This window comes from Achroia grisella, unplaced genomic scaffold, assembly GCF_030625045.1.
Source record: "Achroia grisella isolate CSIRO2021 unplaced genomic scaffold, CSIRO_AGI_Agris_v1 utg2706, whole genome shotgun sequence".
Taxonomy (NCBI): domain Eukaryota; kingdom Metazoa; phylum Arthropoda; class Insecta; order Lepidoptera; family Pyralidae; genus Achroia; species Achroia grisella.
The window spans coordinates 53,827-81,603 of NW_026712760.1; the positions used below are offsets into that span (position 1 = coordinate 53,827).

At 34.4% G+C, this 27,777-nt stretch overlaps 2 protein-coding genes across 6 annotated transcripts in view; one reads left to right on the forward strand and one right to left on the reverse strand.

Annotated features, from left to right (window-relative positions):
• Positions 1-27,777, forward strand: part of LOC131842976 (synapse-associated protein of 47 kDa) — a 97,503-nt gene that overhangs the window by 51,513 nt on the left and 18,213 nt on the right. The window lies entirely within an intron of this gene.
• LOC131842975 (organic cation transporter protein-like) lies at positions 17,432-26,617 on the reverse strand. The gene is made up of 5 exons (XM_059191563.1): positions 26,067-26,617; positions 19,881-20,288; positions 19,161-19,416; positions 18,342-18,526; positions 17,432-17,944 (listed from the first exon to the last, which is right to left on the reverse strand). The coding sequence occupies exons 1-5, from the start codon at positions 26,522-26,524 to the stop codon at positions 17,710-17,712; spliced, it is 1,542 nt and encodes a 513-aa protein (XP_059047546.1). The 5' UTR covers positions 26,525-26,617; the 3' UTR covers positions 17,432-17,709.

The window sequence follows — 27,777 nt, forward strand, 5'->3', positions numbered from 1 at the left end:
AGTATGAAATAGATACATTCAAAATACAAAATATCTTTATTCATGTAGGTCTATTACAGACTCTTATAATATGTCAAATCTACCGTCAGTACTATTCTACAAAACTAGTATTGTAGAATAACTATATGTGATGATGAAACTTTGTACCCGTTTTGAGAAAATAAATTGATCTTCTTGCCAGTTCTTCTCAATTGAAACTGTATACTGAATTGGACGGTAGGAAAAAGTTATACAACAAAAAGAATTACGTTCATAAGCGGCTAAAATATAGTACATGTATAAATGATTTTTGAATTTAAATTTCAATTAAACATGGATAGTCTTATGATCGTGAATCTACATTGTTCTTCAACACATGCAAAGTCAGGAGAGGGCGCTAGTTCTGCATAGAAATAGTTGGTGTGTATGTTCCTGGCATAAAAAGGATTATCTGTGTAGATTATATATTCACATGATATGCTCTGTGCGTTTGACATATGAAATTTGCGAACTGTGAACGCTTTGTAGTTAAAAAGCTATTGTGCATATAGGGATAAACATAAATTTAACCGTTTAAACTTTTAGACAATTTAATCTATACATCTATACATATAAATAAAATTGTCTGTTTGTAATATTGAAATATATATTATATATAATATATTGTGTCTGTTTGTAATATTGAAATAACCGTTTTTTACTACATGCATATGAATATAAATACGGTACATATACCAAAATAACATTTTTTATCATTTTTGTCTGTCTGTCGGTCTGTTTGTTCCGGCTAATCTCTGAAATGGCTGGACCGATCTTGACGCGACTTTTTTTGGCAGGTAGCTGATGTAATAAGGAGTAGCTTAGGCTACTTTTATTTTCGAAAAATAAAGTTAATCTCCACGCGGACGAAGTCGCGGGAACAGCTAGTCAGCTAGAATTAGTCATAAATAAAATATTCATGCATGTACCATCATGACTATATATAAAATACAGTGGTCAGAGACCATATAAACTAAAGATCTTGTGTTTTTTTTTATACTACAATGTTGTCAATCAAGCATACGGCCCATCTGATGGTAAATGGTAACCGTAGCCTATATTTGATATGCCCACATTTTGTTGAGTATATTTGAATTCAATATAGCCTCAGGAAATAATTCATTTCCGTTTCCACTATTAATTTGTTTAATTGTAGGTGTACACATTATATTAATATATCGGATTAATTATTGAACTATTAACATCTCTATTATATATAAAGCAGATATTAATAATAATCTCTAAGGATAATTCAGATACAATTATCAATATATGAACCAAATTTGACAGGTTTGTGTGAAAGAGTTTTTGAGTTATGAGGGGGTCAAAAGTGGCTCCAAATGGTTCGTGTAGATATGCACACGGTGCTGCAGGCCAGTTGTCTTACTTGAAACTCGGCTTGACACGCTACCGCTTGTCTAGATCTAGTACCTGGGTTGTGAGATCGAGAGCTCGTGTTATTTGTACCAGACAACTGATATAAGTACATTCTTTTTTAAATAGAAAAAAATACATTTATTAACAACTATTATTGATATAAATATACATTTACACATTTGACATAGGTACATTTGACACATATATATATATATATATATGTATGCACACACATATGTATTTATCTTATATATAAAATTCTCGTGTCACAGTTTTCGTTCCCATACTCCTCCGAATCGGCTTTACCGATTCTCATGAAATTTTGTGAGCGTATTGAGTAGGTCTGAGAATCGGCCAACATCTATTTTTCATCCTCCTAAATTTTTTTATTTTATTTTAAGGCAAAACAACGTTTGCCGGGACAACTAGTAATATATATACACATACATACACACGTAGAACAATTACAAAAAAACATCTTATCTTATATTATTTTAAATACATACATAATATACATAGAAAATACTCAGACCGGTACAGTGTTAATCATGAATACAAGTATTTGTACCGTGCGAGGAATCGAACTCGCGACTATCGGAAGTAAGGCAGTAAACCATAGAGGCTGTCAATTAGATGACATTGCATATTATTATAAAATATTCAATAACTTTGTAACTTCCATATATATTTAACTTATTGTAATCAAAGGGATCCCACAACCACACAATGCCCGCAACTTAATTATGGAAACCTTTTAACAATAGGTCGATGACTTTTAACTTTGAACAAGATGGCGTCACGGGCGCCATTTTGTATTACATGTAACCTTGCAAAACGTGTTAAAAGTTATTTCAGACGTGTAGAGTTATTTCTGAATATAGTTAGTTTAAAGTTAAACAAATAATACTTAAAGGTTTCTTTAATTTTAGTATTGATAGTGATATAGGTACTATCGAGTTCAATTATGGAAAGTTTTAACACAATATATCGTGGGATTTAAGCTTTCAATAATGGCGCATTGTCGGCCATTTTGATTTTATAGGTTCTTGATAGTTTTATTTGTTATTTTGGATTATTAGGTTGCTTCTAGATATTGGTAATTTTAAAGGATTTTATAGTTACCGACGTGTAATAATAATAAATAACTCTGGACAATTAACACAGCGCCATCTAGTTCCATGGTAAACATTGCTTTTGTTACGAGTACTAGGCAACTGATATAAATACTTAGATATATACATTATTTTGTAAATACATACATAATATACATATAAAACAACCACACGGATACAAATGTTCGCACCGTGCGAGGTATCGGAATCGAACCCGCGTCTATCGGAAGTAAAGTGGTGTGCTAAACCGCTAGACCACCGAGGCCGTCAAACGTACATTTATATGGAATTGAGAAAATACTGTAGAAACTGGAAATGAAATAAATTTGCTTATTTATAAACCATAAGACATGTATATCGCGTCTAATAAGAAATTTATGCGAAGGGCGCCCTTCGACGGGCGTCAGAATTTATCAGACAGATATTTTTTTTGTAATATGCGTCCGGTGGTGCTATTAATATTATGTCTTGCCTATTATCCCTAGAAAGGGTTGGGATGAAAAGGGACGAAGTCGATAAAGGAATACTGTATATTCTACCGATTTGCAAAAATGATGAGCTCAATTCGCCGCAATTTTTATAATGTACTATATCTTAGAAATATAAAGTTAAATTCCACGCGGACGAAGTCGCGGGTACAGCCAGTTATATATATAAAACTTCCTCTAGAATCATTCTATCTGTTTAAAGAAACCGCGTCAAAAATCCGTTGATGAGCTTCTCAATTCGCCGCAATTTTTATAGGTAATACTATATCTTAGAAAAATAAAGTTAAATTCCACGCGGACGAAGTTGCGGGTACAACTAGTTATATATATAAAGCTTCCTCTAGAATCACTCTTATCTATTTAAAGAAACCGCGTCACAAAATCCGTTGCGTAGTTTTAAAGATTTAAGCATACATAGCGACGGACAGACAGCGACAGCAACTTTGTTTTATACTCGATCTGTGACTCGATCTCGGTCATAAATATTAATATGTAATGTCCCCACAAACCGCACATTATATATTATTCATCATCATCGTCATAATTATCATCTCAGCCTGGAAGACGTCTACTACTGGACAAAGGTCTCCTCCAAAGATCTCCACGACGATCGCTCCTGCGCTTCTCGCATCCATCGCCTTCCCACACTGCATCTTCCGGTTCGTGGTCGCCACTCGAAGACTTTATTGCGCCAACGGACATCTGTCCTACGAGCTATGTGCCCTGCCCATTGCCACTTCAGTTTCGCAATTTTTCGGGCTATGTCAGTCACTCTGGTTCTTCTGCGTATCTCCTCATTTCTGATTCGATCACGCAGAGAAACTCCTAGCCCTCTCCATTGCCCTCTGAGTGACTCTGAGCTTGTTCATAAGGCCCATCTTATATATGATTCTATTATTATAAACCCTTTTATTTCCATATCCATCCAGAAGTTTGTACAAATAAAAATAAAATAAAATTATAGATTTTTTTTTCTTCTTATGTTCTACTTGTTAGTATTACAATTTCAAGTATGCTATTTGTGGATATGGACCCCTCTTTGGGTGAAGGCCTCCTCCATCTTTTTCCATAATTCTCTGTTTTTGCCTATATTTAAACAGTATTTTCCTATATCCCCATTATCATCAGTCCTCCTTCTTATTGGTCTTCCAACTTTCCTATTTCCCTTTGGTCCTTTCCATTTTGTAGCTTTGATAGTCTATCTGTCATCTGTGACCCGTGAGATATGACCTGCTCATTGCCGTTTGAGTTGCAGGCCTTGACTGCGTCTGTTAATTTAGTTTGCTTAAGGTATGACCTGCCCATTGCCGTTTGAGATGCAGGGCTTGACTGCGTCTGTTAATTTAGTTTGCTTAAGGTCCGACCTGCCCATTGCCGTTTGAGTTGCAGGGCTTGACTGCGTCTCTTAATTTAGTTTGCTTAAGGTATGACCTGCCCATTGCCATTTCAGTTGCAGGGCTTGACTGCGTCTGTTAATTTAGTTTGCTTAAGGTATGACCTGCCCATTGCCATTTGAGTTACAGGGCTTGACTGCGTCTGTTAATTTAGTTTGCTTAAGGTATGATCTGCTCATTGCCATTTGAGTTGCAGGGCTTGACTGCGTCTGTTAATTTAGTTTGCTTAAGGTATGACCTGCCCATTGCCATTTGAGTTGCAGGGCTTGACTGCGTCTGTTAATTTAGTTTGCTTAAGGTACGACCTGCCCATTGCCATTTCAGTTACAGGGCTTGACTGCGTCTGTTAAATTAGTTTGCTTAAGGTATGACCTGCCCATTGCCATTTGAGTTGCCTGCATCTCAAATGGCAATGGGCAGGTCCTGGCTTGACTGCGTCTATTAATTTAGTTTGCTTGAGATATGACCTGCCCATTGCCATTTGAGTTGCATGGCTTTACTGCGTCTGTTAATTTAGTTTGTTGTCTAATTTTTTCACTTCTTACTTTGTTTCTTTCTTATGCCCAGTAAACTTTGTATCGCAATATCACTTGTATTTTAATAAATGAGATCACAGATTCGACTCTCGGTCATAAACATTAATATATAATGTCCCCACAAACCGGCACATTATCACATTAAATATTAACAAATTGCGCACAGATAAGGGGCCATTCATAAGTTAACTTCAAATTTTTTTTTATTACTCTCAGCCTCAGTGGCACCGATGTCGGAGAAGTTAAAGAGTAATCGTCTATCGTGGTATGGACATGTAATGCGTAGGAATGAAGATCATATCCTAAGGACGGTGTTACATATGAATGTGGATGGTTATAAAGGTAGAGGAAGACCGAAAAAGAGATGGATGGACTGTGTGAAAGATGATATGATGAGAATGGGAGTAAATAACGGGATGACTGCGAACAGAGATGAATGGAAGAGAAAAACATATTACGCCGACCCCAAATAAATGGGATAAGGAAGAAGCAGATGATGATGTATTTTTTACTCTCTTTTTTGTCACTAATAGTTCAAATTTCGTATTTAAATAATCCTTATCTTTACTAGTTTTTACTAGTATTATAAATGCGAAAGTAACTCTGTCTATCTGTCTGTATGTCTCGCTTTAACGCCAAAACTATTGAACCGATATAAATGAAATTTAGTACACAGATAGTCTAGAACCTTAGAAAGGATATAGGCTACTTTTTAATCCGAATAAGGATGAAAGGGGAGATGAAAGGTTATATGAAAGTATCGACAATTTACGCGGACGAAATCGCGGGCACATCTAGTACTTAATATATTAGATTTTGAAATCTAACATTACGTATTTTCGGATACCCCTTGGCGACCTCTCTCCTCCTCATATTTTATGTTTTTTTTTAAAGTTTAGTGTAAACTCGTCAATAAATCGTTTTAAACCTTATATTTATATAGACAAAGATGTAAATAATATGAATATTTTCGTTAATACTTAAAATTTTGTGATTTAATACAAAAAATTAGAGAATTTTGAAATCTAACGTCACGTAATTAAAAAACCCCTTGTCACAGTTTGTCACCTCTCTCTACCCTACGTTCACAGTTTGTCACACCGTCTCTACCGTCGTAATGTGTGGATGGCCCCTAACGCATTATATCGATTGTCCTGAATTAATTTTTAACAGTAAAGCTTTTATCGTCACATCGTTGTACAATATACGTAAGTAGCTACTATTTTTGGGTAAGTAATATTTTATGTGCGGATAGGATTCTTTTTTTTTATTGTGGATGGTAATAGAATGGTGCACCGACCTTTGTTAATTGCTGACGTCGTGTTAGACACAAAATTAGATAAGCTGTTAGACATTCTATTCTGAGGTGGCGGCTGGCGAACCTACAGCTTTTCTTGAATAAATTTTGTATTTTTTATTTTTTATAACACCCCTGTGTTATAAAAAAAAAATATAAAATTTACATTGGACAAACGAGCATGCGGCTCACCTGATGGTAAATGATTACCGCCGCCCATGAGCACTCGCAACACTAGGGGAATTGCAAGTACATTGTCGGCCTTTTAAAAAGGAATAAGCTCTAAGGATCATTTTTATCAGTATTATCATAATTACAAATAGAAATGGGCCGGGCCGATGTGCTCCCTCAAATACGGTTGAGTGTAATGATGGCTGACTCATCCGTGACTGCTCACTCGTGAACAGGTGCTGCTTGTGGGGACTGGTCTGTTTGGGTTGCGAACACTGATTAGACTGTTTGCTTTTGCAATAGCATATGCTGGTGGTCATTATATTCTTCCAAATTTGAATTTCAAAACTAATCTGTATTATTGTCACATCGAAATCATTCCGAACTGACGGTAGATTTGACATATCATAAGAATCTGTAATAGACCTACATGAAATTGAATTTTGAAAATAAATGGTAAGAGTGCACCGACCTTTGTCAATTGCTAACGTCGTGTTAGACACAAAATTAGATAAGCTGTTAGTTGGATACATTTGATTCTGGACAGAGCATTAGATGAACCTGCGATTTGTTTGGTACACTTGTCAGGTGGCAGAAGGCGAACTTACAGATGTTTCTTCAATAAATTATGTATTGTTATTGGTATTTTCATTAGAAATAGAAATAAATGGTTAGAGAATGGTGCACCGACCTTTGTCAATTGCTGACGTCGTGTTAGAGACGACATTAGATGGACCTTCGTTTAGTTGAGTACATTTGATTCTAGGGTGGCAGAAGTCGAGCCTACTGCAGTTTCTTGAATTAATCTTGTATTGTTATCTGTGATTTCATTAGAAGTAGAAATAAATGGTAAAGAATAAGCACGAAACTTCCATTTTGCTCTGTAATTGTAATAGTAATTAGAGTTGTGAAATTGGAACTCAAACCCTTTGAAATTCCTGTCGAGCTAGTAAATCATTAGCTACGAAGCTCCAACGTAATATGGTAAAGGAAATTAAACTGTCTTCCCGTTTATTTAGTGTACATATTTGCATGTAAGCTTTCACACAACAGTCTTGTGCACGCGTATTCCGCACACATTCATTCTAATACGGTTGGTTAATAATGGAATGTGTATGGATGGTAATATACACTCGATTAGTCGTCAGGTTACCCGAATGTTACTAACGTTCTAATTCGTGCATGTATAGGACCCCGCTCATCTTCAAAATGAATGAGTCGATCGGAAAGTTAATCACATTCGAGTGACGAGTAACCGAATGTATAATACCAGCCTAAGTTGGAATAGCTTTTTCATCTTCTAACGGATGTACTCTACATCCGAGTCTTCCGCTCGCATCCGACTCGAGCCGTTTGATGTAAATTGTAATTGAAAATGGCTGTAGGGATTTCTCTGCTTTATTTACAGCGACTTTTCCTACTTATATGACTTTGAACATAATCGTCTGCTTAGGTACCTCTGTATCACAAACAGCTTCACGGAACAATAGGGGCTGAGTGCAGATGGTACTCGAAACCCGCGGAAGGAATTACTGAGCGGCTGAAAGCCAACTCCCGCCTGACGGATATGACTTTAGTCTGAAGGCACCGCTAGAGGTTCTAGCCTCGGCTCGGGCCGTCGAAATTTCGATTCCCGTTTGAATTTGATGTGATATTGAAACCTTCAAGAAATTAGCTTATTCCATCTTAAAAGGCCGGCAACGCACTTGCAATTCCCTTGGTGTTGCGGGTGCTCATTGGCAAAAGTAATTACTTACCATCAGGTTAGCCGCAAGGTCGTTTGTCCCCATGCCCCTGTCCCCATTCCAGTTCCACAGAAAAGCAAGTTCTAATGTCAAACGAGTTGCTATAGATTGAAAATCTATCTCAATATATCAAGGTGCCTGAATTATAAGATATTATAAGATTCCTAAATTGATTTTACCGTTAGATGTACATCTACCGGTAGAGTAATCAGAAATCTTATACGATTTAAAGATTTAAGATTTCTGAATACTCTACCGGTAGAATCAATTCAGGTATATGTACTGAATTTCTGCGGTAGATGTAAATCTACCGGTAGAGTAATCAGAAATCTTATACGATTTAAAGATTTAAGATTTTACTCTACCGGTAGAATCAATTCAGGTATATACTGAATTTCTGAATACTCTAACGGTAGATGTTCTACCGGTAGAGTAATCAGAAATCTTAGCAAGATTTAGTGAATACTCTACCGGTAGAATCAATTCAGGTAATGTATGAAGAATACTCTAACGGTAGATGTATAGATCAGAAATCTTATACGATTTAAAGATTTAAGATTTCTGAATACTCTACCGGTAGAATCAATTCAGGTATATGTACTGAATTTCTGAATACTCTAACGGTAGATGTAAATCTACCGGTAGAGTAATCAGAAATCTTATACGATTTAAAGATTTAAGATTTCTGAATACTCTACCGGTAGAATCAATTCAGGTATATGTACTGAATTTCTGAATACTCTAACGGTAGATGTAAATCTACCGGTAGAGTAGAAATCTTATACGATTTAAAGATTTAAGATTTCTGAATACTCTAACGGTAGATGTATATCTTATATATTATTATATACATCTACCGGTAGAATCAATTCAGATAGATGTACTGAATTTCTGAATACTCTACCGGTAGATGTAAATCTAGAGAGTATATCTTATACGATTTAAAGATTTAAGATGAATACTCTTAGAATCAATTCAGGTATATGTACTGAATTTCTGAATACGGTAGATGTAAATCTACCGGTAGAGTAAATCTTATACGATTTAAAGATTTAAGATTTCTGAATACTCTACCGGTAGAATCAATTCAGGTATATGTACTGAATTTCTGAATACTCTAACGGTAGATGTAAATCTACCGGTAGAGTAATCAGAAATCTTATACGATTTAAAGATTTAAGATTTCTGAATACTCTACCGGTAGAATCAATTCAGGTATATGTACTGAATTTCTGAATACTCTACCGGTAGATGTATATCTACCGGTAGAGTATTCAGGAATCTTATACAACGACATTTTAAAGATTTACCGCATAATACCTATATTGAATCCCCCCCCCCTTCCTCCCCTACTCTTACCTCAATCCGAGACGTAATCTGGGCGTATAGTATTTGGGGGTGAATGGGGGTGAATACGACTGTCGCCCACTGACGAATATAGACGTATGAAAACTCGATAAGTATTTATTACCTGCACAGCTCAGTCGGTTTGAGGATTATCTACGAGGTTACAGTAATACTAGCCAAGTAAATTGATATCGCTATAAAAAAATAGGGGTTGGTGGTGGAAGGGTGTAAATTTAGGAGTGTATTTTTTAATTCCACGCACAAAAAAAAATTGGCCAAAATATAAATATAAATGGGCCGGACCATCCTTATTAGGGACTTAGGGGTATAAAAAATAGATAACAACCTATTCTCAGACCTACCGAGTATATATATAATATTTCATCAAAATCGTTTAAGCCGTTTCGTAGAAATATATACTTGTAATGCAAGTAAAAGATTTTTTTAGTTTATTTGTGTTTGTGCCTAAGACGTTATTGGTAGATATTAATTTATATTTCTAACCACCTCTCTGCCAATGCAAGCACAGGTAACAACCATAAGTAATACAATGAACACAATTATAAATTAATTACATGTTCTAATAAAATTCTTTTATTTGTTTCAGGTAAGTGAAATCTTTTTCAAGGAATCTCGGGTATAAAACATAGTCCATTTATGTTTGTAAGTATGTAGTACGTATATTAATATATTAATTCTACAGTACATGTGTTGGTCACCTAAGTTCTAAACGCTTGGACCGATGGTATCGGTGATCGAACTCATAGCCTTAGAAGTCTAATGGGTGTAGACTACCACTAAACCATGACACTATTTAAGTAACAATAATAATTCACAAACACTGATATTCATCCAAGTAAAAATCTCTTACAAAAAGCCATAACTGAATACTGAGAAGTCAGAAAATTTGTAGTAATGGTGTCCCATTACTAGAAAATAAAGTGTAATATATAAACATTCACGTATATATGTATATAAGTATGTATTTAATTATAGGAGCCAACAGAATATCAGCGCTGCAGACTTATCTGTAGCTTCATGCTGAGTTGGTTGCCGCTTCATCATTGCGACACATAAAGCCACCTCCATTTTTATTTTATTTTGTAATATTATACAAATATATCTGACTTCTCAGTAAAAAATATCTTGACATAGCGCAACCTCTCCCACACTTGGCTAAAGCCCGTACGGATGAATAATACCTTCTTTTATACCAGTTAAAAGAAGAGAAAAGTTAAAAATATTAATAATAATCACCCAGGACTTTCAACTCCCGCTACGTCAGTTCCATCCATCCATCAATCTACTTGCCAATGTCACAGATTACTTAGGCTCTAGCCTCTGCCGTTCCGTTTTAGGTTACTCTGAATGCCTCAGATAAAAAACATGATTATTGTCTTTACCATCTTTAATTAATGGTGCCTCACACGATAGTTAACACGAGTTGCCAGATTTTTTTTCAGCCTAGCTTAAATAGGCAATAAATATGGGAATTTAGTTTTTTACCCGGGACAAATAAAAAACAAATTATATAATGACATTCTTTATTTTTTTATATATTTCTTTGAGAAGTAAGTCTTTTTTACATATTTTTTATTGGTTTTATCATATTAAAAACCAATTCATTTATAATCATAAGTAAAATGATCTTCAGCTCGCTTTTTATTAAATTAGGGGTGCGTGAGTATTTTTGACAACCATAGATCGATCGATTGAATAATAAAAAACGGAGCACGGTTCGATTACGGGACACTTTAAACTAAGCCTGAAATACGGGACGTCCCGGGAAATACGGGACGTCTGGCAACGGTAGTTCACACTATCTACTACTGTATCCTACACTCGGGTAACCATTACACTAGCCTATCTAAGTAGAATTCAAATATAATGTTACGTAATGGATGTTTCTAGAAATTAATTCCCCGCCGTCGCGCCGCGAGACATCGTCTCGTATAACGGACATTCAAGGAAACAGTTTTTATTGAACAGTTTGCGAATCTTACAGCCACGGTCATTGAACTTTGAAACATTGCCAAGAGAAACTTGGGAGATTTCTTCTCTACGTTATTTATTAAATAACTAGCTTTTGCCCGCGGCTTCGCTCGCGTTAATTTATCCCCTTAGGGGTGGAATTTATCAAAATTCTTTCTTAGGGTACGCCAACGTCATAGTAGATTTATGCATGCAAAGTCTCAGCCCGATCGGCTTAAAATTGACAAAGTTTCATACAAAATTTCATCTCCTATTTTATCCCCTTGGGGGTGGAATTAATCAAAATCCTTCCTTAGCGGATGCCTACGTTATAACATCTACCTGCATGCCAAATTTCAGCCCGATCCGTCCAGTGGTTTGGGCTGTGCGTTGATAGATCACTATATCAGTCACCTTTGAGTTATATATATTTATAATAGATAACGTTCTTCCATTGCTATGTACGTACATTAAACTTTATTAAAATAGTCAGAATGTTCTGTTGCAAATTTAAGAGAACATCTGAAATATATTCTATGAAATTATCACAATGCCAGTAGATAAATGTGTGGTTGTTTGCTGTCTTGCTTATAATTCTGAATCTTAAATATAGGACATTAAATAAAAAGAAATAATGATAAAAGTATTAAAGCTTAAAAAAAGCGACAGCGACTTTGTTTTATAGTATGTAATGATGTATTTTCTGTAACTCATGTATGTTATGTGTAATTGGTGAATAAAGAATTTATCTATCTATATTTCTATCGCCCACACTGATACAACTGACGTCACGTCAGAATTTTATTCTAGAGACCTTTGTGTACAAAAACACAAAAGCTATATCTTCAGGCGCTGAATAATTCAGATCCCAACGGGTCATGTAAACATTTGGAAACGTTCTAAAGAAATCATTATGTATTCACTAGGAGGTGGAGTCTCAGGAGTCTCTCTAGTGCAGGGTAGGCGAACCTTTATGCATCAACGTGCCATTTCCAGAAAATGTTAAATTGATCATTGTTAATTGTATCATTGACGTGCCATCAAATAATTTTGACTTTCTGATTATTTGGAAAATAATAACAATAAATACTATCAAAACTCTCTATGAAGTAAAGTAAACAAAAGAGGTACATTTTGGATTGTTTTCATTACAGGCATAAATTAAATTAATGTAATATCAGTGTTATCTGTGTTGCTGCAGGTTAGGTGACAAATAATTTGTCAGGCTTGTACGATGTTACTTTTAGCAAAATGCATTCTGATCTGGATACATCTGTCAAACGGTTTCTAATAGAGTTTTTAATGTTATTTTTCTAAAATAAATGTAGCCTAAGTTACTCCTTGTTACATCAGCTACCTGACAAAAAAAGTCCCGTCAAAATCGGTCTAGCCATTTCAGAGATTAGCCAGAACAAACAGACCGATAGACAGACAAAAATTGTAAAAAAAATAATTTTGTTGTATGTACCGTATTTATATAAATAAAATTGGAGCGTCTGTTTATAATATTGAAATAACCGTTTTTTAATATATTCGTATGAATATAAATACATACACACAACAAAATAACATATTTGTCTGTCTGTTTGTTCCGGCTAATCTCCGAGACGGCTGGACCGATTTTGACGCGATTTCTTTTGGCAGGTAGCTGATGTAATAAGGAGTAACTTAGGCTACTTTTATTTTGGAAAAATTATTTTATTTTAGAAAAATAAAGTTAAATTCCACGCGGACGAAGTCGCGGGTATAGATAGTGTACACTATAACACATCGTTTGAACGCTCTAATCTCAGAAACTAACTGGTTTGAATTGAAAAATTCTTTTTGTGTTGCATAGTCCATTTCTCGAGGAAGGTTTTAAGTTATATAACATTACGCTACGACCAATAGGAGCGGAGCTGCAATGAAAAATGTTACAAAATGTACAAAATGCAACGCAGACGGAGTCGTGCGAATCAGCTAGTTACAATATAATGCTATCAAACATTGTAATATTATTGATCTTAAAAACTTGGCACAGCATAACTGCCCTAATTTTCCGTATACAATTTGAACCATGGATTAGGTCTGACTTTATTCCAAGTTTTAAAGCAAGTCGATAACCCCATTTGGCTGTTCCGTTTAAACTTCGCCAATTGGTCCCGACGCTGAAAAGCTCCAAATAAGGTTGTATTTGTTATGCAAATGTTATCTCGACTGTTCATTTCTCTAAATCTATACATATAAATTAAAATAAAATTGGAGTGCCTGTTTGTAATGTTGAAATAACCATTTTACTATATGCACATGAATATAAATACGGTACCAAAATAACATTAGGATCATTTAAAAGAGCAACACACAAGTTTCTTGCTCGTTCTTCTTGTGATGAGACAGCTTTCCGAACGAGTGGTAGATAAAAAACAAATTGTTATGACTATTCAAAAGTGCTTAAATTAAGTTTATTTGAATAAATGATTTTCTATTCTATTCTATTCTATTTATTTTTTACAATTTTCGTCTGTCTGTCTGTCTGTTTGTTCCAGCTAATCTCTGAAATCTGGAAACAGACAAAAATTGGCTATTCCATCCTTAATTTGACATCCATTGTGAAAGTTTACACAGTTCACTAATTAACAGTAAAGTTAAATAAACATAGTTATTAAAATCTTTAATTATTATAATACATAATACACAAATAGTAAATTTATTATAAAGGATTAACATTTAACCGCGTTATCTGCCATTTTCGTAGTTATCTCCGAATAAACTAGGGCAGACAATATTTTGTTGGCAATTACATATTATAAAAAGAATTATATATATTAAAACAAATACAGACAGTCAAGGTAATGAAACCTCCGGCTGTATCTAAATAGACTTCGTTCTCTCTGACTATCGACGCAATGCAATAACTACTAAATCTAAAAATGTTAAATTTATTATTTATGTTGGTAACTTACATATCAATCAAATTGTCTGTATGTATGTAGGTTTTTGTTACCGTGTTATTATATTATTGACGCCTAGGAACACAAATATAAATATCAAATTAACAAATATAAATACTGCATATGATATGCGTAAGCGATGTGATAGTGAAATTACAGAGAATTGCACCGGCTGTACAGATTTTAATAGGACTTTCACTCGCAGATGATATTAATAATAATAATAATCTCAGGACAATTCACACAGCGCCATCAAGACCAAAGTTAAGCTAGCTAAAGCTTGTGTTATGTGTCCTAGACAACAGATACAAATACATAGATAATTTTTTTTTCGTAAATACATACTTATTATACATAGAAAATACCCAGACCGATACAAACAATTATACTCTTGAATACAAATGTTTGTGCCGTGCGAGGAATCAAACCCGGGACCATCGGACGTAAAGCGGTGATAAAATTACTAAAAAATAAAAGTAGCCAAAGTTAAGTTAAAGGTAAGGAAGGTAAGTAAAGGCTACTTTTATTTTTTAGTAATTGTATTTTATTTAATTAAAAAGGGACTGAATTCCACGCGGACGAAGTCGCGGGTAATAGTAATAAAAATTACGACAATAGATAAAAACAGGGTACGAGAAGGGAGTATAATCCTAAGAACTATGATATTTTTCTGATATTTTTTGTATTTCGTATGATTTTCTTTTTGATACGGTCATAAATTTCGAATAAAATAAATAAATAAAGAAATGGAATACAATAGTAATCTTATATATAAAATTCTCGTGTCACAGTTTTCGTTCTCATACTCCTCCGAAACGGCTTGCCGATTCTCATGAAATTTTGTGAACGTATTGAGTGGGTCTGAGAATCGGCTAGATTTTTCATTCCCCTAAATGTTAGGGGTAGTCCACCCCTAAATTTATTTTTTATATTTTAGACAAAATTTTTAGTTTCTATTTTTTTATGATACAACATACAAAAATACATACAATCCTAAATTTTCACCCTTCTATCATCAACCCCTATTTTTTTATAGCGTTATTAATTTATATGGCAAAACGTTTGCCGGGACAGCTAGTAATAATATATTTATTGACTTGGTGTCAATAAATATATTATGTACGTAGTTACAGTTATTCTTATAAACTATTATATTTTTGTTAAATTCGATACATGTATGCAGAAGGACAGCATAGTCGATGGTATGTGAGTTCAAGCTATAAAAAAAAGTCATATCGATACTTAAAAATTGTTTATTAAATACATAAACATTATAATTTTTTATTACAACTATCACCCGTATTAATGTACTCACAATATTATTTTCAATTAATCATCTCCCACGCTTATATTTAAACTAGCTACTTGCCCCGGCTTCGCCCGGGTGTACATATAATTAAACATATAAACCTTCATCTTGAATCACTCTATCTATTAAAAAACTGCTTCAAATTCTGTTGCGAGGGGGAAGGGGATTGTTAGTAATGTGGATTGATAACCCCATTGCTAGCAATGTACCATGTCAGGTCGACCTCCACGCGGTTCCCCCTGGAAACCATCGTGTTAAATTCCTGGTGAATTTGCAATACGGGCTAACTGACCTGACCTCATGCTCATTTTATCATCCTCCACTGGTGCCCCGCCAGCGTAAACCGTTAGCGCGGGCGGGTGCACCATTCCATTATCAACCCTAAAAAAAAAATTCTGTTGCGTAGTTTTAAAGATTTAAGCATACATAGGGTCGGACAGACAGCGACAGCGACATCGTTTTATACTATGTAACGATACTCACATGCTATTACACTACTCTCTATATTTCAGATAAAAAAAAAAAATAGAAAAAGAAAGAAGGAAAGAAAAAAATATATTACAATAAAAACAACTATATCTAGTATATATACTATAGCGAGTATTGTAACTCGCTATTTTTTGATTGATAAAACCGACTATGTCTTGATATTTTGGTTATTTCGATAAAAATATTCCACGCTAACTAAGTCGACGGGTAACAGAAATATAAAACTTTTGGTTTTAATAACGTAAAACAACTAGTAAGACGTAGTTTATATAATTTCTTTTCAAAAATTTTGGCCTAATATTTATTCATAATTATTTAATTTAATAAAATAAGTAAAACATCGTATACTATAATAATATCAGGTCACCAAATATTTATAAACTCACAACCTATAAATTTATCGACGCAATCTAATAATGGCGTGAAATCAGAATAGACTTTTAACCATTTTGATATAGTTCATTTCAAGAATGATAATATTAACTTATTAGTTACTAATAGTCCAATCAGTGTTCCACAGGAAAGCTTATATGCAACTCATCACGTTCACCAACATTGTGATGAATATTGTGACAAAGATATTATCTAAGCGTTTATGACTGACGTGCACTCATTGAAAGGTCGTTCTGTTCGTATCTGAATTTATTTAAATGAATAACAACAATAACAATAAACTCAGGACAATTCACACAGCGCCATCTAGACCCAAGTTAAGCTAGCTAGACCTTGTGTTATGGGTACTAGATAACTGATACAAATACATAGATATTTTTTTTGTAAATACATACATATTATATATAGAAAACACCCAGACCGATACAAACAATCATACTCATGAATACAAAATGTTTGTGCCGTGCGAGGAATCGAACCCGCGACCATCGGTCGTAAAGCGGTGTGCTTGACCGCTAGACCACCGAGGTTGTCAATTTAAATGAATATTGGGACCCTAACGGCTTCTGCAGTTTATTTATTAACACCATATCGCTACTATATGAAAATGTCTAAAAGAATTGTAATTAAAAAGAATTGGAAAACGAAGAAGGTTGTTGACAAAATAGCCAATCGTGAAGTATCGCCTGGCTAAGAACAAGAGCCTCAAAGAAATATGTAATTAAATAAAATGAAACAATGAGAACGTAGTGGATGTTGACAAAAAAGACCATCGTGAGGAACCGCTTCACTTAGAACAAGAACCACCTTTCAATCCTGATAAAAATAGCAACTCTTTTACATTTAACATATTTTGACTAATATATATATATAAAGCTACGTAACACTTATTGATATTGTGAACACAAATATTTCTTTATTCTGTCGTTCGGAAATAATGAGCCAATGACGCAATACGTAAAACCGTGAAGACATTAGGTACGCTCCATTACTAGCGAAGTCATGTGTATAAGGATTAGTAAAAAAAATACCGTCGATTTGAGACCCTCCGCTTCGAAAATCAATTTAAACTATAGATAAATATTAGAATCTAGTCCCTGTGATGGAATACCCAGTCATTTTAGAACAGAGGCTAGCATTCATCTAAATGGTCTGCCAGTTTCTTGCCCTTAGTTTCCGGAAGACATAAACATGCTAGTACTGCTAGAAGGGGGACGAGGCTGAAGATGGTCGGTGGAAGCCAGAGGGCTCCTTTGTAACCAGCAATGAATGGTGCTATCATAGATCCCAGTCTGGAACACGTGGAAGATGCACCAATAGCCATGTTCCGCGCCACAGTTGGAAATAATTCCGATGTAAATATATACCTGAAAACAAGAGCAATGAATGTTATCTGTAATATAGTACTTATGCAATATGATAATAATAACAAGAAGACTCTGTATAAACAACAGTTCACTGTACAACTGATTATAACTAAACAAATAAATATTCATTCTTTTGTTCATAGTGTTCTACATTTGAAAATGTGTAATTGAGAAGATGTTATAAATGAACAAACTTATAAAAGCAATTTAATTCAACGATCATTAAATAATATCAACAGCCAACTCTTGACATTTCCATATTTTTCGCTGGGTATGTTTATAATTCAACTTAGCAAGAAGCGAACTTACTACCGGTTCTGGCTTTTAATTTGTTACCGTTTAGTCTCCATTATTGGTTTTTCTTTAATTTACCTTCGCTTTGATTATATATACTTACATAGTACTAAAAGCACCAGCGGCGCAGGCGGCAGCTATAGCACCAGAGACTAGTTTCACGTAATGCCAGCTCTCAGGCAATGCGAGTATGGCGTTACTGATAGCGCAAATGGTGAAGAAGGCGATTGAGGTATTGCGTCTTCCGAATTTCTTATAAAAATAACCACTGAATGCTATTCCTGGGACCTGCAACACCAAATAAATAAATAACCATGGACAATTAACACAGCGCCATCTAGTAGCACGGTACGCAGAGCTTGTGTTATGGAACAACTAATATAAATACTTATATATTTTTGTAAACATAATTTATAAATACATGGAAAACACCCAGCCAAAATATAGATACAAACAATCATACTCATTAATACAAAATGTTTGTTCCGCGCGGAGAATCGAACCCTCGACCATCGGAAGTAATGCAGTGTGTTATACCTCTAGACTACAGAGGTCAATATTATAAATTAATATAATAAGTTAATAAATAAACATTAACATAATTTTATGAACCGACTGTTGAATTCGTAAATAATTATAGAACACAAGATGAATGATAATGATTAGGGAAAACCAGGCCAGGCTAACATTATACAGATTTAGAAAAAAAGTATAACTCGAGTCAAAAGATGTAAAAGGGTATAAATATAGTATAATGAAGGAATGAAGAAGTCAAAGCAAGAGCTCTACTGAAAGAGGCAGCAGAGCAGAGTAAATAAATAAAATTTAAGAAAAACAAATGAGATTTATCTTTATGTCTATGTTATTATGTTTTGATCAGGTGCTAGAAAGTTTGTTTATTATATACATTAGAAGCCCTTACCTGGAATGCCGCTGCGAGAACTACACTAAGAAATGGATCAGAACTGGTCTGTCCTACATACTGAGTGCCGCCGTAGAAGCTCACTCCCAAGATGAACCAGGCAACACAGGAGTAAATGTTCTTCATCCTCAATGATGGCAGCCTAACCAAATCCCAATAAGATGCTTTCTCCTCTTCCCTTCTAGCTCGATCCACATTACATTCATGGTTTATAGAATCAACTACGTTTCTCATGCCTTCCGTTGGTAATTTATTTCTGAAAGCAAAAACAGTCATAATTCAGTTTGTTTTAGGAAGTTTGTTGTAACAAATTAATTTTAGAAGTGCTTATGTTCTCTAAGAGGACTGCGGGCTCATGTCATTGTTAGAGACACCATCTACAGGGTGGGCCAATGCCGCTGGACTCGCGGTAGAATGCTTATGTGACCTCGTGACTCCAGCAATAGCGCTCGTAGGTACCCAGTATGTTTTTTTTGAAATTTATTATTTTTGAAAGTAACAATTACACACACCCCCTCGTCATCTCTCTGCCTAGCGGTATTTTGAAAATGTTTCCATATGGTAAAAAAAAAGGTTCTCCCACTAGCACTTTGTATTTGATTATACTCGACTGAGTAACGCAAGACTAAATAATTGGCTAATTTATTTAGTGTTGCCTTAACCATCGACAATTCACAATATAGTATCACATCTATATACATAATATCTGTTAAGAATTACCTTGCAGCAGCTTTTATCATCGTTTCACTTGCTTCATCGTATCTTCCTACAGATATCAACCATTTGGGTGATTCTGGCATCAAAAATATATACGTTAAGAATATACAATGGGGTATAGCCAATCCAATACTGTATATATTCCACCTCCTCAAATAGTACGCAAAAAGTGGCATTAGCATTTCTCCAATCGATAACGGTATGTGGTAGAGGGAGGCCACCAGCTCCCTCTTACTGGGTCCAACTATCTCGACTACAATCACGAAGGATATGACCAGAATGCCTGCTGTGGCGGTGCCCAGGATGAATCTGATGGCAGTGAAGGTCCAATAGTTGGGGCAGAACGGTACAGCAGCGCTACAGCATAATTGTAGAAGACCAGCAATGGTTATGCCTGGACGTCGGCCATATCTAGAAAGAGGAAATGGAAATGATTTTTTTTTTATTAATCTCTAAGTTCAAAATATCTCATCATGGGAGATATCATCGTCATCTGCTTCTTCCTTATCCTATTTATTTGGGGTCGGCGTAATTTGTTTTTCTCTTCCATTCATCCCTAATCGCAGTCAGATATATTCTTCTAAAAAAACTGTAACATTTATGAGACCCCTCTAGTGTGACGTCATACAATTTGCAAATATACATTATTAAATTAAAACTGTGTATTCTAAACTGTATATTATGTAACGTGGTGATTATGAAATGTGTCATCATGAAATTTCGAACCTTCCTTCCTTGTTCGAAACAACATTTATTTAAAAGAGCAACACACAAGTTTCTTGCTCATTCTTCTAGTGAAGAGTCTGCAGTCCGAATGAGTGGTAGACTAAAAAAAGTGACAATTTAAAAGTGCTTATATTAAGTTTATTTGAATAAAGATTATTTCATATTTAATTTTATTTCCCACCCCTTGACACACTATGTCATACTTTCTCGACCCCCTCTCGCCCTTGAAGTGTGACTTAGTTTATAGACACCCTCTTATGATACAAACTGTTGAACTTACAACCCATACAGACAAATCGGTAGGTATTTCTAATAATCTAATACAAACAAAGTAAACATGGTAACAACAGCTGTTTATTTCTTATGCACATGACTATCTTATTACAAATTGCACACACAAGGGGGTGACCCTTGTCACACTCACACTTTGTCGACCCCTCTCCCCCTTGAGGTGTGACTTAGTTTATAGATACCCCTTGTGATACTTGTGTTGAACTAACAACCCATACAGACAAATCGGTAGATATTTCTAATAATCTAATACAAACAAAGTAAACATGGTAGCAACAGTTGTTTATTTCTTATGCACATGACTATCTTATTACAAATTGCACACACAAGGGGGTGGCCCTTGTCACACTCACACTTTGTCGACCCCTCTTCCCCTTTGAAGTGTGACTTAGTTTATAGATACCCCTTGTGATACTTGTGTTGAACTAACAACCCATACATTCCCACCCTCTTGTCACACTATGTCACACTTTTCAACCCCCTCTTTCCTCCATAAAGCGTGACTGAGTTTATAGACTGTTGAACTAACAACCCATACAGACAAATTGGTAGATATTTCTAATAATCTAATACAAACAATGTAAATATGATAGCAACAGTTGTTTATTTCTTATGCGCATGACTATCTTATCATCTTACAAATTGCACACATTATACCAGTGAGAGCACGTGTCACGGCTACAAAAATTGTTTTCTACACTTTAACGAGTTACGGTTCTCGTGGGGTTATCTGTAAATCGCCCACCAGATGGTTATGTCGAATATATTGTATGAAGGTGATGATCGGTGATAACATCTACAGATACATATATATCTAATAATATTATATAATATAATCTTATATATAAAATTTTCATGTCACAATGTTAGGTATTGTACTCCTCCGAAACGATTTTTATCAACTTTTGTATGCATGTTCAGTACGTCTGAGAATTGGCTACTATCTTATTCACACCCCTACCCCTAAGTGATAAGGGTTGTCCACTCATTACATTATTTTTATTTTTTTTATAATGTGGCATTAAAAAATACATACAAACCTATATTTTCACCCTTCTCACCGTATTTTTTAATGACATATAATAAAAAAATATAAATAAACAATTGCCCTAAATATAAAAAAATAATGTTAGGGGAGGACAACCCATATCACTTAGGGGTATAAAAAATAGATAGTAGCCGCAGACCTACTGAATATGCATATAAAATTTTATAAAAATCCGTCGAGCCGTTTCAGAGGAGTATGGTAACTAACATTGTGACACGATAATTTTATATATAAGATTATGTATTTACAAAAAAATTATACATTTTTTTGTGTATATGTAATATACATAGAAAATATCCATACCCATATAAAAAAGCTTACTTAAGCTTAGCTTAGCTTAGAACTGACACTGTGTAAATTTTATATATATATATGTATATATATATATATATTTGGTCTACGATGTAACAATTACATTTATATTTACAATTAGTGCGTATAGCCTATCACTGGGATAAGGGAGAGGTCGATACGCTCACAATGGAAAATTTTAAACAATAGATAGTAATCGCACATTAATTTATTGAACAACTAAAGTGTATCATATAGTGAGATAATTTTAATTGGCCCGTATGTTATCGCACTACTGGTATACAAGGGTACCAGTGTAAACAGGTTACAACAGACAAGACTAGGTGTCTTCATTATACTCTAGACGATTATTTGTATCATAAATATATCTTTACATAGTATAAAATGGAGTCGCTTCCGGTGTCTGTTCGTTTAGGTCAGAGGTTCCCAAACTTTTTCGTGTCGTATTTTCGGTTTTGGGTAGACCCCCCATTCTTACCTGGTATTGATTTTTTGTAATTTTCTTTTTTTGTAAGTTTAGTGTTAAAAACATAAATAAAACAACACGATTACCTCTATCGTATACCCCTTGCAGTTTGTCATAGACCCCTAGGGGTCGATATAGACTTTAGGAGTTAGATCTTTAAAACTACGCGACGGATTCTAATGGAAGTTTTAGCAATAGAGTGATTCAAGAGGTAGATTTATATGTAAAATACAAATATATTTATAAACTTTTCAAAAACGAATTACAAATTACGAATTTGTAATTAGTTTATAGAAAAATGTTTTATTATTATTAAGAAAAACTTTTCATAAATAAGAAATATAATTGATTTATAGAAAGAAAAAAATTAGTACTAAGGAATCTCATGACATTTAAAATATTTTTTTGTTGACATATTTTAATATTAGCTGTGCCCTTCGTTCGCGTGGAATAGTGAACTTGGTTATCATAAAATATTTAATAATCTAATTCAATAAAGGCAAATAGAAATAGAAATAATAGAAATAGAAATAATCTTTATTCAAATAAACTCATTACAAGCACTTTGAATAGTCATATTTTGATTCTACCACTCATTCGGAATGCAGATTCATCACAAGAAGAATGAGCAAGAAACTTGTGTGTTGCTCTTTTTAATAGATGTTTTTTTTTTATATAAATAATTACAGTGTAACAAGTAAGAGGCATGCGATAATCAACATAGAAATCGCTACGCACTCATTATTAGTGTAATCAGATAATATTGTCAGTGCTATGTATTTAAAATTTTTCTACAAAAACATTATTATCGTTAACGAATTCTTCAATTTTTTTGCAAAGAGAAATGTTTCATCGTTTTAGCTTGAAAAATGACGAATTTCTATACAAACTTTCATGTCTTATTTTATTACCATGGGCCAAATTCTTTAAAAACGAAATAATTTGCTACAGACCTCGCTATGGCGTCTAGCATTGAATCCATTCAATTGTTTTTACTTGAAAAATTAACAATCATACATTCATCTGACGGTCTTAAAACACAAGCTTTCGCGTTACTTATATTAGCGGGATAAACATACAAAATGTTTTGTTAGAAATAGAAACAATAATTTTTCAAATAAACTCAATACAAGTACTTTTGAATTGTCATATTTAATGGGAACGTAGACTCATCACAAGAAAAATAACAAACTTTTGAATAAAATATTTAAAATAAATAATTACAAACTCGATAATCAATTTTATAATAAGTGCAATCAGATAATTTTCAAATGAATTTTAAGCGTTTTATACAAACTCTTCAATTTTATAATAAGAATTTTTCAAAAGAAAGCGTTTTATACGACATTTAAATCGTTTATCGGGCAGATTTACAATTGTTTGTTGTAAAACTTTACGCAAATACCATAAAACGAATTACTTAGATCAGGGTTTCCCAAACTGTGCCCCATGGCTTCACGGCGATGTCTCAAGGGCGTCGCGTCTCGATGTGATATTGCGACTGAGTCCAGAGAGCGCCGGGCACATTAACAGAAAAATATTATTTGAACAATAGTGTATTTCTGGTAAACCTATTACTAGACTAGTACTAAAATTGGTCGCAATCGCAAAAAAATAGAAAATCATTTATTCAAATAAAGATTTCCAATACGAAACATGCGAATACAAACCACCAACTAGCACTGATTTATTAGCTTCAGATATTAAGTACACAATATGATTGAAACAGTCGTAGTGATAAGAGCAGGCCAGTCCCTACAAGCAGCACTCGTTCACGAGTATGACGGATTAGCCAGCCATCACTGCGCTCGACCATATTTTAGGGAAAAGTCCCAAGGGCTTCTTTTTCGGACTAATCTAATGCTGTTGGCCGCAGCTGGCCTTTACAGCTTCACCGGACGTTAGGGGGCGAGTGCAGATGGCACTCCAAATCCGCGGAAGGACTTATGGAGCGGCTGCAGGCCAACTCCTGCCTGACGGATACGACTTTAGTCTGAAGTCACCACTAGGGGTTCGAACCTCGGCTCAGGCCGTCGTAATTTCGATCCCCGTTTGAATTGGACGGGGGTGTCACAAGGGCGTCACAATGCGATTAAGTTTGGGAAGCCCTGACTTAGATGATAATCTGTAGCTAAAAATAATAATACACATACATTCATACTGAAGGACTGTATTAAGGCTGGTTTAAAATGAGACAGGTTCCTAGGTGAGGTAAAATAAGTGTAATCAGCTCGCTAGCAAAAATGTAAAGAAAATCAATATGGCATAAGAAAACAAAAGGTATACAAAAACAGAACGTCAAAATATAAAATTCAAATAGATATAAAAAACATCAAAACTATCGAAAAGGTTGCCATCGGCAACATACAATACAAATACGAAATTGATTGTTGATCTTCCATTTGGTGGTATTGCGTCAAACTAAGACGAATCGTGGACAATATCGTTTAAGATTTTACGTATGCATCTAAATTTGAGAAAAATACGATCCGAGTAATGTAAATTATAATGACAATGCATTGGTTTAGTATATCGCTATTGTTTCCAATTTCATACAGCGTAAATAATGTGTGAAACAATTACTAATGGTTTGGCAAACCTTGGTAGTGCGACGGTTTAAAATCATAAGCGATAATAGCAGATTCGATCCTTACATAATAGAAATATTTGTACGCGTCAGTATGATGTCAATATTTACATTTTTTTTAATAGTATATTAATCTCGTGGTATGTAAGTATAAATTTCGTATATTTATTTTTACTGTATAAATGAATATAATAATAATAATAATCTATGACCAATTTTCACGTTAGTAGTTATTCACTCCCAAACTAAGCAGATTACTAAAGCTACTAAACAACTTATAGAAAATATTCATTTATTGAAAATACATACGAGCACAATCATACTCATGAATACAAATATTTTTATAGTGCAAGGAATTGAACCGACGATCGTTGGAAGTAATACGGTATACACTATTCGAAATCCGGTTTCGATTATAAATTCTATAATGATATATTAACTAATTGCAGTAAATGGCGTGATGACTGTACAGGAATGGAAGAAAAAATGACGCCGACCCAAAATGCATAATGTGATAATGGAGAAGTAGATGATGATGACATTAATTGTAATATGTTCTAGAAGATAGGTAAAAAATACACAAAACTTGACTTACATAAGCGACTAAAGTTTACTAAATGTATAAATTATTGTTTATTTAAGAAAAAATTAAAATATCAAAAAGTTTTGGTTGCAGAAAGTACAAGTAGAAAGTACAAAGTACATGTAGAAATAATGTATAAAACCTTTGAGGCGGTTAATAAAAAAATGAACACTTACCGATCCGCAATAAATCCAAACACTATACTACCAACTAGTACACCAAACATATACATGGTCTGTGTAAAATTTGCGAGCCAAGCCTTCTCGCAAATTAAGCCCCACTCGGAGATAATACTGCTCTCAAATATTGAGAAATATTCATATTCCACGCAATCCTCATAGCATGTAGAATTCTGGATGTCAGCTGTAGTGTTCCCTCGGTCTACACACACGAAGGTGGTCTTCGGCGCCAAATATATGATGCTTAACTGGGCCCATATACCTGATATCTTCGACGGCACCGTCGCTAACAAAAATATAAGAATTTGCCACGTCCCAAAACTCCCAATAGCTTTAGCTAGTTTATCTCCCTGATCGGCTTTCTCTTCAGGCTTATCGACGTTGTTCTCATGTTTTGTAGCATCAAATCTATTGCTGATTGTATACACTTTTATATTGTCGTCTCTGTTATTCATTTTAGGTGTCGCAATAAGCGTCTCGTTTACAGTAATGGTCGTATTAAAATAATACGAACAGACACCAAGTATACAGTTTTATCGCTACTGATAATACTGGAACGTGCTGTGAATGAAGTTTATACATATATTATATTGTATGTCGCTATGTTAATTATAGTTATTTAAATTGTATGTTTATTAGTTTTAGGTAAGGTCGTAGTGTAGTTGTAAGTTGAGTTCAGTTTGAGACTGAAAAGGTTGTGAGTTCGAATGTGACCAAAATTTGTTGTCAATTTATATATCGGACTGATCGTCTGGTGATGGGAACACTAATTTAATCCAAGAGATTCAAAGATGTCAAAGACAATTTACCATTTGCCGTGAAGACGGTGGACCCATAGAGCCCAGAAACCAACTAGTTTTTGACGTGTATTTTAACGCGTCTCATCGAGGTTACTAGTGACCCGAGGGCTGGTAGCTACTTTGCCCAGAAGGTAAGTATGGATATTTAAAGAGGTAACGCTGCCAGTATCTTGGGTAAGCTGCCTCGATGTGCCGTGTTGGATTACAATGATATTTTTTGTGTGAATGAATGAAATTGTTGTGACTTATACCTATAAAAAAAATTGGGCATAATATAGAGTATTGCGTTCACTATGACGTTTACAATGCCTCTGACTATACCATCTGGAGTAATAGTTCTGAATATATATTTTCTATATAAATATATCTGATGGCCTCAGTGATTTAGCGGTATAGCAAACAGCTTTAATTCATGTGTTGCGGTTCGGATCCATGTACGGTACAAAGATTTATATTCATGAGTATGATTGTCTTTATCAGGCTGGGTGTTTTCTATGTATTTACAAAAAATATATAAAGTACTAGCTGTCCCGTCAAACGTTGTTTTGCCATATAAATTAATAACGCTATAAAAAAATAGGGGTTGATGATAGAATGGTGAAAATTTAGGATTGTATGTATTTTTGTATGTTGTGTCATAAAAAAATAGAAACTAAAAATTTTGTCTAAAAAATAAAAAATAAAAATTTAGGGTGGACTACCCCTAATATTTAGGGGGATGAAAAATAGATGTTGGCCGATTCTCAGACCTACACAATACGCTCACAAAATTTCATGAGACTCGGTCAAGCCGTTTCGGATGAGTATGGGAACGAAAACTGTGACACGAAGAATTTTATATATAAGATTATATTACTTGTCTAGTGACCATAACACGACTTACCTTGGAACTAGATGGCGTTGTGTTA